Below are 12,275 nucleotides of genomic sequence, written 5' to 3'. Positions count from 1 at the left end.
TATTCTTGTAGGAGCACAGTCGCAGCGCTGCGTTTGTCATGTTTCTTCCTGGGGTGGAGGCAGGGGAGGGCTCACGCATGCAAACCGCAGAAGAAGCGGCGCGTCGAATGTTTAATGAATAAGAATAAAAACAGATTTTCACATGAATTATGATCATTTTGGCTGAAATCAAGCTCAGCACGAGCCTCTGACACAAGCGATGCTTCGACATTCGGCGCCGTTCTCACCGAGCAGCGCAGCCAGCGGAGGGTCCGCTGCCCCGTAGGACACTCGCCGACATGAACAAATAAAACTGTGACTGTGGTTTAGCTCGCAGTGACGGCACGATGGTGTTCGTCCTTCTTACGCCATCTTGGGTCGTTTAGAGTCACCAACCTCACCGGTCGGTCTCAGAAAACCGGCCAGCCGAGCCACAGGATGCGCGACACCAGGAACCTATCAGAAACAAGCTGCCACGCAGCCTCCCACCACCAGCCGGCAGCACCTCTGTGAGCGTCATCTGAAACCAAATACGACAACGTGGGGCAGATCAGACTGCGAAACCCATCTCTCATTGGCTAACGACCTGCCAATCACGAGTCTGTAGCCAACCTTCCTCTCGGACACCGAGATCAACAAAGCATCCAAAGCAGAAACGAAGCTCTCCTGCTGCTGAAAGCAGAAACATCTCAGCGAGCTTTGTGTGTTCAGACCAAACAGGAAGCTGAGATTTGAGCTCAAATCTGTGAGAAGGAGAAGTGTCGGTAAAACTTTCAGGTTGGGTAGAAAAACCTGAAAAACAATCATTTTTTTCTGTGCAGTTTATTTAAAAATGTTAACACGCAGACATTTGTTAACACAAAAGCCTGACTTTGTGTCACAATGTCACAACATCCGCACAGAAGCAACCAACTGTAGGGAAATGTAGTTTTTGTGATTGTAGTTCACAGGCTCACCTGTGACCGTCGCATTAATGTCGCGTCTCCAACAGAAAATCTTTGCATGAAAAGAAAAAAATCAATACTCAGGACAGTTACGGCGGGGTGTCAACAGGCGGTCTGAGCCCCCCCTCTGCTGCGGCGATGCCTAATATATGGCGTGACCTTCAAAATGTCATAAATGTGTTGTGCAATAAAGTGTCAATATTTGTGGTTATATGGAGCCGGCTGACTTTTACAGTAATTGGAACAGCCGCATTAAACCTGCGGATCAGCCGACTGATTAAAGACGCGCGGGCCGGACGCTCGTCACGTGTGCGCACGTCACACGCCTCTACGGCCCAACGCACCTCTGTGTGCGCTCTGTGTGTGAATGTGTGAAGCCCATTTATTATTGAAGGGCTGTTATATGCCAGGAGAGCACACTCTCATCCTCTCAGTAGTGTGTCTTCCTCTTACAGGAGCACTATTAACCCTGACACACAAGGACACGTCTGTGTGTGCGCTGAGTGTGTGTGTGTGTGTGTGCTGAGTGTGTGTGTGTGTGTGTGCTAAGTGTGTGTGTGTGTGTGTGCTGAGTGTGTGTGTGCTGAGTGTGTGTGTGTGTGTGTGTGTGCTGAGTGTGTGTGTGTGTGTGTGTGTGTGCTGAGTGTGTGTGTGTGTGTGTGTGTGCTGAGTGTGTGTGTGTGTGTGTGTGTGTGTGTGTGCGCTAAGTGTGTGTGTGTGTGTGTGTGTGTGCGCTAAGTGTGTGTGTGTGCGCGCTGAGTGTGTGTGTGTGTGCGCTGAGTGTGTGTGTGTGTGTGTGTGCGCGCTGAGTGTGTGTGTGTGTGTGTGTGTGTGTGTGTGTGTGTGTGTGTGTGCGCACTAAGTGTGTGTGCGCTGAGTGTGTGTGTGTGTGTGTGTGTGTGCGCGCTGAGTGTGTGTGTGTGTGTGTGTGTGTGTGTGTGTGCGCTGAGTGTGTGTGTGTGTGTGTGTGTGTGTGTGTGTGTGTGTGCGCTGAGTGTGTGTGTGTGTGTGTGTGTGTGTGTGTGTGTGTGTGTGTGTGTGCGCACTAAGTGTGTGTGCGCTGAGTGTGTGTGTGTGTGTGTGTGTGTGTGTGTGTGTGTGTGCGCTGAGTGTGTGTGTGTGTGTGTGTGTGCGCTGAGTGTGTGTGTGTGTGTGTGTGTGTGTGTGTGCGCTGAGTGTGTGTGTGTGTGTGTGTGTGTGTGTGCGCTGAGTGTGTGTGTGTGTGTGTGTGGGGTCTGGTGTTTTTCCTGCTTCTAATCTGTGTTTTGGATTTTTTAATTTTAGCCCCATCTGGGGTGGGCAGGTGGGCCAGTGTCTGCTACACGATGCCGGGAGTCTTTGCCAAAAAGGGATCTGTACAGTAGACCACTCAAAATATGTTTATGAGTACGGCTACAGTATGGTGCAGACCGAGTGCTGGGGGGGGTTTATATAATTATTTCCTCTTTCCAGGATGGCACACGTAACAGGGAGGGTGCAGCTGATGGAGAAAATTATAATTCCACCTGAAATCACGAAACCATAGGAACAGATTTCACGTCCCAGCTCAACAGACAGAAGACAAACCCCGGCCCCCTCCCCCTCCGTAAAAGAAGCCTTGATAACTCGAGCGGGGGGGCGGGGATTGTTTTTTGCCTCAGGGCGATGAAGTGTCTGTGTCCATGTGGACAAACTGAAGATTTTTCCTCCATTAAAGGGAGAAAAGTGGACGTGTGCAGGCCAGAGGCCAGCTCGTCAGGCTGATGTCACACCTACTGCACCTCTGCTGCGTCAGGCGCAGGAACAGGAGGGTTTGGCTTCAGCAGCTGCCGCCGGGCTGCTGTGACATCATAAAGCTGCTTCCCTGTTGGGTCGTTCCCTCTCAGATCGAGTCACCTCGGGGCTTCTGCTCCCACGTGTTATAAGTCTGAACATATACATGATACACATGTCTGTCATATAAGGAGCGCTGTGCAAACTTCATATACCAAAAACACTTTTGGTTGTTGTTGGAAACTGAAATCTGAGGTTTGAACCCTGAAGCCTAAAGCTGTGACGGCTCCTTATCGCGCTGCTGTTACGCTAAAATAAGCTGTCTGGCTTTTTTCATGTGGTGCTTTAATTATGACTGAGAAATTATTTTTTAACATATGTGCCAGTCTGATAAATCTTACATATAAAAAGAGGCGTTGCAACTTTAACATGTGCACATTTTTGTACATAAAAATAAGAGCAGCAAACGAAAGCGAAGATGAAGCTAAAGCACGGTCGTGCAGACGGCGACTTTTTCTCCAGCGCTTCACGTTTTTTTTTTTCCTGAGGTCGGGCGGGTTCAGCGAAGCAGGACGAGGCGTCGCTTTCATGTTTTTCCACTCTGAGCTGAAATTTTGCTGAAACACATCCGAGCCTTCGAATCCAGGAGTCCATAAATCGGTGAAAGATTACACACACGTGCGAGCGCCCGGAGGCGGCGGTTGGTGCGATTCGTGAACACGTCCCCGAAACGTGCACGTCTAACCCATCGAAACTCTGACATGTGAGGCTTTTATAAACCGTCTTGTCGTGCGTTGGAATTCAGGACGTGAAAAGTAAAAGCTCAAACTGAACAGAACGATTATTTTCCATCTCCATCTGAAAGTCTGAACGATCGTGGCGCCTCATTCCTCTCACGTGTGAGCGCAGGAAGCATTAAATCCTGTGTGTGTGAAAGCTGACTCAGCAGGGAGCATTAAATAAAATACAAAAACATATATTTATAGTCATCCTCTGTTGTATTTGAGTAGATGTCGACTTTTCGGGGAGTTTTTCTGTGTGGAAATGAAATAATTTCCACGAAACAAACAAAGTGGTGCCTGAAATAATTCCGCTCAATGCTGTAAATTTCCTGCAGATGTTCTTTTAGTTCTCCACAGATTCGATTGGACTCGTCGGTGCTGCAGAAGTTAAACATCTGCCTCTCGGCCCTCGCCCTGCCCCCCTCTCCTCTTACTGTATGCTGAATGAAACCGTCCCGCCGTGCAGAGCGGCGATGACGGCGTATTGTCCCTCACAGACTTACATTTAGGTCGCCTTTCACTTCCTGCTGTGATAAATAGGCTTCAGCCTGATAGCGGCGAGGCTGGATGGACTCGTGTGTTTAGTGTCAGTGTGGAAGAGGACTTGCTGACTTGGGTCTTTCCATTCTGTAAACCTTATTTGACTCCCCGACAGAGGAGGAGGAGGGGGGGGGGAGCCGCAGAAAAGAAAAGATTAGGCTCCTGTTAGCGACTGCTCCTCATTGTGCTCCCGTGGGTGCCTCCGTGGGTTTGATTCTTCCTCTTTCTTTCTGCCCCCCCGCCTTCCCCCGCACACACGCCCAATCGTGTGCGGCACAGAAAATAAATAACACTTACTTTCTGCTGAATGGCGAACAGTTCAGCGTTGGTCTAGGCCATGTTAGCCTGCCCGTACACAAAGGCGCCACCGGACCCGGCATGATCCGCCGCGTCCTGTGAAACGTCGGGTTCGAGCTTTGACGAGCGGATTCATGAGGCAAAGCTGCCGGAGGACGTCCGCGGACGTCTTTCCGGGCTGTTACAGAGACCAGATCTGCTGGTGCGAGCGCAACAGACGTCCCAACGGTTCACAGCTGTCTCAGTTTCAGGTTAATTCACTGTGTGTCCTGCTGAAGATCGTCAGAGCCTGAGGGCGTGTGTGTGGATGAAGTTCCACCTGCGTGGTTGTTCGTGAGGCCAGAGTCAGATCCCTCTCTGAGGCACCGCAGGAAGCTCTTTGACTGTTAGTCAGAGCTTTGCCGTCACCATGAGAGCACAAAGAAAACATCAAATGCTGTTTTGCACATAAACTATATAAAAATTAAATGAACTGCACTATATTTGTTAATGAGTGGAGATATTTTTCTCATTTTAGTTTTTTATTTCTTTCATTTTTATTATTGTGAAACACAATAAATGAATTTAGGCCAGTGTCCTTATTTTGAGCACGTGCAGGGATTCATGAGATGTTTTAAAGAAGACATTTGAACGAATGTAATGCTGCTGATTGTTTGAGTGTGTATTTAAATACTGAGCATATTTAAGTTCTAAAGTGTGATGGAAGCCCGCAGAGATCAGATGAATGAGTCCTGCAGCCGTCCCGTAATTAAAGAAAACATAAAAAAAGCTCCAGAACAAAAGCAGGAAATGAATTTGGGCGTTTTGCTGTGAGATCTCGCGTTGAACCTCCCGCACGGCGACGTCCACCAAATTGTGCAGAACCAGAAAGGATATTTTTAATTTTACAGCTTCCAGATATTTATCAAGTATCTGTTGTATATTTTTCTCTGATGCGTTTCTTCTCCCGGCCTTTAAACACGGCAAATCAGCGCGGCGAGGCCGGCGTGTGCAGCGTGACGCCGACACCCTCACCTCAGATTATGCTGCTGTCAACACATTCCCAGGTTGTCGTCACTCATCTTTAGATTTGCGTTCGGGGGGTGATCGCGTTGATAACAGACTGCTGTTGCACTAAACTGTGCATCATCGTTTTTTTGGCGTGCGGAGGAAGTGGCGGAGGGCGGGGTCAAAACTGTTATCACCCTATCATATCTCTGACAGCTACCTGTCAAAATCGGGTCGCAGCAAGAGATGCGAGGATATCCTGCGATGCTGACGAAGCCAAACGCGGCCCTCTCCCTCTTTTCTTCTGTCTCAGTTTGCATTGTTAATTCTCACTGCACTCCAGCATTAGCTTAACGCGAGCGACGACAGCAGCCAGGATAAAAAAAGAAAAACAGGAGGAGGTTATGGGGGGGTGTTTCTGAAGAAAGCTTATGAACTGTCAGCGTTCTGTCAGGAGGAAAACAGCGCGGTCCGTGAACTCGTTTGATGCGTTTGACTTTGTGTGGTGTTCGCACACCGAGCGCAGGAAACGAGGGACAAAGAGGAAGAATGTGTTGTGTTATGATGTGATGTGTGCAGGGCTGGCACTCAACACGCCTTCCATTTGTCTTCCCCTCCTCGTGTGTGTGTGTGTGTGTGCTCCAGATGTTGGCGAGGACTTGGTGAAGACAGCGGGGAGCATCCAGCCGCCTCTGCCCCAGCATCGAGAGCGCTCCCTGGGCTCATCCTCCAAGGACTGCCCTTACTGCGGCAAGTCCTTCCGCACCTCCCATCACCTGAAGGTCCACCTGCGGATACACACAGGTCAGTGCCTCCACCCTCCACCCACCCGCACACCCCCCGCCTGCTCTGCGTCTCTGCAGCTATGAAACATTTATTGGACTTCATGCAAAATTTACTTCAGCGCTTGTTCTGACATTTCTTCTGGGCTCAGGCTGACATATTGGTTTCTGAATATCGGCTCGCTGGAGTCAGTCTCCCTCTGTGATGGAGAGGACGCAGATCCATCGATAATCTATCAGTTTGAACATCGATGCGGGAAGAAGACAAAGAAAGAAAGGAACAGAGTACAGGCCGTCACAAACCCAGTCATCCCAGTTCAGCAGTGTCAGGTCTAGCAGGCCTGCCTCGGTCCTAATCTGTCTCTGTCCGTGGGATCTAATCCCAGAGGCTCCGTGTTATCAGCTGCTGGATTTGAGCACGTTTCCTTCAGACTCACATAAATCCAAATTAAGGAAACTGCTGGCGAGCGTGCACTTCCTCTCAGTGTCCCTCATTTAGGCTTAAGGCCATTGTTATTCCACTTTTTTTCCTGCTCATCATTTCATTGAGCTCTAATTAACACAACAAGGGTTCAGTGTCCTCCAATGACATCACTCAGAGGGCAATTTCACACTCTCTAACTCTCAATAACTTTCGAGGCAAAACAAAGCCGGCCTGTCCACCGTTCGCAGGGATGTTCGTGAGACCGTGTGTCGAATAGATTTAGCTTTATGTTTCGGGCGGGTGTGCTAACCCTCGGAGCGGCGCCGTCCCCCCGGTTGTTTTCGGTCAGAGTAATGATGTGGACCGTGGACAGGAGCCAGGGCGCTAACCCTCTGCGAGGTACGAACGCCCCACTGACTATCCAGGTTAAAGTCACATTCAGACTGTGCAGAGGACACCTTACCACAAGGACACCTGGCTAAAGTTTCTCAGGTGTTTCCTGCCTCTCAGCTCCTCAGCTTCCAAACACTGTGGACAGCTCAGCGTTATTATTCACCCGAGGTCTTCCAAACGAGAGTCCTCTCTGGACCACTTTGGCTATCCACGCAAGCATAATCCCACATAAAGAAGAGCGAGATCGATCGTAGTAATAAAGACCTCCTATGAAAAACTGCGAGTTGTTCCTGTGACTGATGCTGCCGGAACAAAGCTGCTTTATGCCATGTTGTTCTGCTAATTCAGCATTACAGCATTAACCCTTAAGCTCACTTGGGTCCCCAGAACACGGTAATAACTCCACGTCAGTCACACGCCATCCTCCCCTGCATCCTGCGTGACGGACCAAACACGAGCGTCCTGCTTTATTGGGTCAGACCTGAAACCGGCGAGTTCACTGAGGACACAGGATGTGCTTTTTCTCACAGGCTTCTATCCAATCAGACTTCATGGGAGTCGCCCCCTGCTGGACAGCAGAGAGAATGCAAGCTTCAGACTCACTTTTCAGACCTGACGATGCATCAGACTCTTATACAGTCCTCTGACTTACTGCGTGAACTGAGCAGATATCTGATCGAATGCTTTTACTGTCAGACTGCAGTAGCTCTGAAAATATCACGACTTCCATGCCTTTACTGACTTTTTACGGGTGGTCGGACTGCGACGCTTTAAGGTCTCTAAACACAACCAGGTCACCTCGAGGCCAACCTCCCCTCCACTTGCTGCTGCTTCTGTGTTACCTGCTGCTGAGAGACCTGAGTTATGTCTGCTTTGAGTAGAGTAGTAATGATCCCCGTGAGGCCCGTATTTTATCGCAGAGGAAGCAGAGCCCTCGGCCGGTCTGACTGAATCCACAGTACGTTTTATTTTCGTCCTTTCGTATCTCAAACAGACAGTAAAATTAAAGGCCTCGCTTGGAGCCTCCACCTGGGGACAAATGTGAGAAGGGTTAGCGGGGATGTTGTCTTTTTTGGGTGGAATGTATCCTTGGACGCGTGCCCGTCGAGCTTAGACGCAACGCGGGGAGAAAAAGAGCTAGATGCATCCCCAACATGTGGCCTTTAAATCACTCCTATAACCTAATCGTACCAGCTCCGCTGTGACATCCTGATTACATCCACGAGATGACTTTTACAGCGGCTAAAGATCCTCTCTGCGCTCTGGTGACAATGCGGGCAGATTCACAGCTGACAGGCGAGCTCTCCTCCGTCTAATGTAATGTGAGTGACACAATGGAGTTGCTTACCGAGCCTGGTCGAGGCAGCATTATGCGACGCAACGCAGAGATTAATGAGCGACTAACACCAGCTTGAAAGGAATGAAGTGAATTTAAATTTCTCCAAAAGTTAAAGAGCTAATGTTACAGTATTAATTTCCTCTTGAACAGTGAGTGGGAAAATATCCATTATCAAAATTAACCACAGTTTTCTAGGTAGCTAACATTGTGCGGCTGTGGCACTACAGTGTGGGGCCAGAGCTAATGAACACACTGCAGAGGGTGATATTTCATTATACAAATTAATGCTCACATTTTAATGGGAAAGTCACATAATGAATCTAGGCTTCAGTGACAGCAATTAGAGGCCCAGATTGTCCCCTTCTGGACAAGGCACTATTTAGCAGTAAGCAGCTGTGTGTAAAAAATAAAAAGGTCCTCGCTCTTGACAATAGCCACACATAACTTCAGGCAGGGCCACATAACCAATAAGAGTCCCGGCTCACCTATAAATGAGCAGAGGGAGGAGGAGGAGAGACAGGACTCGCCTGTGTCACTTAACCTTAACCTAACCTTGTAATCAGGATGAATCAGGAGGGACCTGTGATCTCCGTCTCCATTCCTCTCGTTCCCCTGAGCCCTCGTCTTCCTCTTCCTTCTATCTCTCATACATTTTCTTTTGTCGCTGCATTTCCTGCCTCTGTCGAGCAGGAACTTCACAGCAACGGCTCTTCTTGAAGGGGGAATTAAAGAGGAGTGGGACAGTTTTGGAATTTCCTGCCGCAAATTTTAGAATTTAGCCCAACGTGTGAAACATTTCTGTAATACTGACCATGTCGTCTGTTTGAGGTCGTATCCTATCCCAGTGAGCCTCTTTACCCTTTCTCTGGTAACATCGTGATGTTTGGGTCTGCACCTTTCATCACAGAATAAGCATTTATAAAACTGTATTTCCTGTTCGTCATCATCATCATCATCAACTTTATTTATAAAGCACTTTAAAACAACCACAGCTGACACAAAGTGCTGTACATTGGAACTGTAAAATAAAATTACATGAGATATAAATAAAAATCAAATAAAAGAAGAGTGAAATCATTAATTAAATAACTACGTCATCCAATAAGAGTTCATTTTCTAAGGGTTTAAATCCGTACACGCAGCTGCCGAACAACTGTTAGCAACGAGCACACAGGAAGAACTGTTTTCCCAGTAACCCAACCTTGTGATGTGACATGGGTGGTGCAAACACCTGAGCACTGGCCAGTGTGAGCTTTGGAAGCTCCAGCCATTTCCAGTCAACACTGGTTCTCGCGTTCCACCCTAACTACAACCCTGATTACCCCCATGTATCAGGGTTATGTACACTAACTACAACCCTGATTACCACCGTGCCCACTAACTAACTAAACCTGATACCACCATGTAAACTACTATAGCCCCGACACCCTCATGTATCAGGTACACTATAACTCTGAATACCACTGGCCACTGTAACCGTTAGCCTGATTACCCTGACAAGACTAACTTTAACCCTGATTACCGCAGCCAGAGTAACGATCATTTTCCAACACAGTATGCTCTCACATGAATAAAAGTTAAAAGAAAAAAACGTTCACATTTGAAAGTCGGAGGGAGGTCTTTAACCCAGTTCAAACTGGTTCTGTTGCATCATATTTCATCAGTGGTTTATGAAAAATGAGAGCTGTGATAATGTTTAAATATAAACACAAAACAGCTTCCTTTGAGGCTTAGCCACTATTTGTGTCACATATGAATCTTCTTTCTAATTAATCTAATACGGTTCAGGTAAACTGTCGAGATGTTAGAAATATAAAATTATTTCTTTGGTAACAAGACCTGCAGTATTTTTGTTCAGATTTCTAAAATGTTTTCTGTGTTTATGGAAAACAGCACAGATATTTGTTTTTAACCACGTGTGTTTTCAGAGGTGTGGACTGCACTGATGTGGTAAACCTCAGTGTTTAGCTCCACAGTTAACGCACTGCATTAAGAAATATTTGAAAAAGCAAACAACAACAAAGCTGCAGTTTATGGAAAACAGCCAGATCCTTTTTAAAGCACGTATGTGTGAATAGTTTTCAAGTTTAAATCTTTTTTTATTATTCTGATCGTGTTAGCCGACTAAACCTTATCAATGTTTACCACGAATGTACTTTGTGCTCCTCAGATTTGACGAAAACTGCGGTTTGTTTTGTAATTACACAGTTTCAGTAATTTCATCTTTTTTGAATTATGTGTCTGGTTGACACAAAAAAAATCAGTAAAAATATTGTAAAATATACCATTAAAAAAACAAAAACAAACGTAATTTCCTGTGAAAAATTCTTATTTTGCTGTATTTTTTAACCACACATTGAATAATCTTCCATCTTTACGGGAACTTTGGTCTAAAAACAGAGAATATACTGGCAAAAAAATTACCAGTTCAGTTTCTGTTTTTTTACCCAGTGATGCTGTTTGTGCTCTCTCTGGGATTTCTGGAGTTACTAAAGTGACGGTCTGTGCTGCCACTTCATATCTGACCCGCTGTATAACCATCAGATATATTTAAAACAGCTCCGTGTGTTTTTCAGTCCCTCAAACATCTCAACCGCTGGTTTTTACATTTATTTCCATCCTCGAAGCCAAATGGAAATTCATCTTCCAGTATGTCATATCTATTAAACCATTTTAATTGCCCCTCTGTACAGGGCTGGGGTATTTATCTTTACTTGTTTCTATGGTGCTGTCATAATTCACACGAAGCCAGATGAAATCCGTGCAGCAACATGAAGTGCAAACACGCTGTGGAGGACCTCAGGAAGAGGAGGAGGATTTATAAGCGCAGAGGTTGTGTCGAGTGAAGGGTCTGCTTCTTATCGTTCACCTCCGTCAAGGTCAGCGTGTCCACAGCGGCTCAACAAAGAGCAGACAGACAGCAGCGAAAAGTTTACCGTTCTATTTTTAACTCCTGCAATTTCCTGGTTTTGTGGCGGCAGCGATCTGTCATGTGGCTGGGAGGTTGTGCTGTTTGCGCTGATATCAATTAAAAGTGGATTAACGGGTACATAATGACCTTTAGCAGTAAATTGTGTGTAATGTTGCAAGGCAGGATACAGTATATTCCCCAGATGTCACACCAGGCCCCTGACGTATGATGGAGCAGATGTCTTAGCCAGTCCAAATGGCCCTCTAAGACACACACACACAGACACACACAGAGGCTCAGGCTGACATGCATGCATAAACATGTGTTCTCACACATTCCAAATGGCAAACAGACACACACACACGCAGACATGTCGTCTGTCTCACTTGCTCCAGATATTTAAAAATGCTCAGCTTTAATGGAAAAACGGGCACAAAGCGAGCGCTCTCGCAGGGCATCGGCATTCATTTCAGTTTGCCTTCGTCCGTAAACATCAGAGGACGGTGTCAAACACGCAACTGCCTCTGCTTTTCATTCTCATCTTAGATATGCACATTCATCTTTATTTCCCCCCCACGTGAACATTAACAACCTCTTATAAGGAAAGGGAGAAAAAAATCTGATCAGTCTAATTTCTGTCTAATTTGGCTCCTAGAATATCATTTTGTCCAGTTAGAGGAATCGAGAATGATCATTTGCATCAGGGACGTTTCCTTATTAAATCAGCGCCGAGCCTCTGTTCGGCAGCTCACAGGAGAAGCACTTATTGGGTTAAAAGCTCATCTCGTATGGTTTATTTTAAATATACTCTATGCTTCACAGACACTCTGCTGTAAGAGAAAAGATATCAAATCGCTGTCTTTCTGCCTGTAGTCAGGGTTATCTGCAGCTCTGCATGCTCTCTTTTCCCTCCTCTCTGCTCTCTTTAGTATTTCCACCTTCAATTTTCTTTTGTATAGCCTCCTATTCTTTTCTCTGCTGTATCAATATTCTATTGAGTTGCTGTTTGTGGCCCTTTATTTGAGAACTCTGCAGTAGGTCTGCAGATCGCAGAGTCTTTTTCTGGAATGGTGCCCTCTAAATAATGATAAATTACTTGAGCAGTATGCCATTTGCTAATTATATCCATGATTTACTACACAGCC

The 12,275-nt window shown here is 46.6% G+C and overlaps 1 protein-coding gene across 3 annotated transcripts in view; it reads left to right on the top strand.

Moving 5' to 3' along the window:
• znf536 (zinc finger protein 536) overlaps positions 1-12,275 on the top strand; it is a 204,046-nt gene that overhangs the window by 124,938 nt on the left and 66,833 nt on the right. For all 3 annotated transcript variants that reach the window (XM_085401500.1, XM_085402199.1, XM_085402670.1), the window contains one exon: positions 5,927-6,085. In XM_085401500.1, the coding sequence (XP_085257626.1) occupies positions 5,927-6,085 (159 nt within the window). The remainder of the gene's footprint in view (positions 1-5,926; positions 6,086-12,275) is intronic.

Source organism: Rhamphochromis longiceps, linkage group LG1 (genome assembly GCF_057381845.1).
Source record: "Rhamphochromis longiceps isolate RC_006_pf linkage group LG1, R_longiceps_female_GT1.1, whole genome shotgun sequence".
Lineage (NCBI taxonomy): Eukaryota > Metazoa > Chordata > Actinopteri > Cichliformes > Cichlidae > Rhamphochromis > Rhamphochromis longiceps.
The sequence above is the reverse complement of the archived record's forward strand: the minus strand, read 5'-3'. Positions and strand labels throughout refer to the sequence as shown.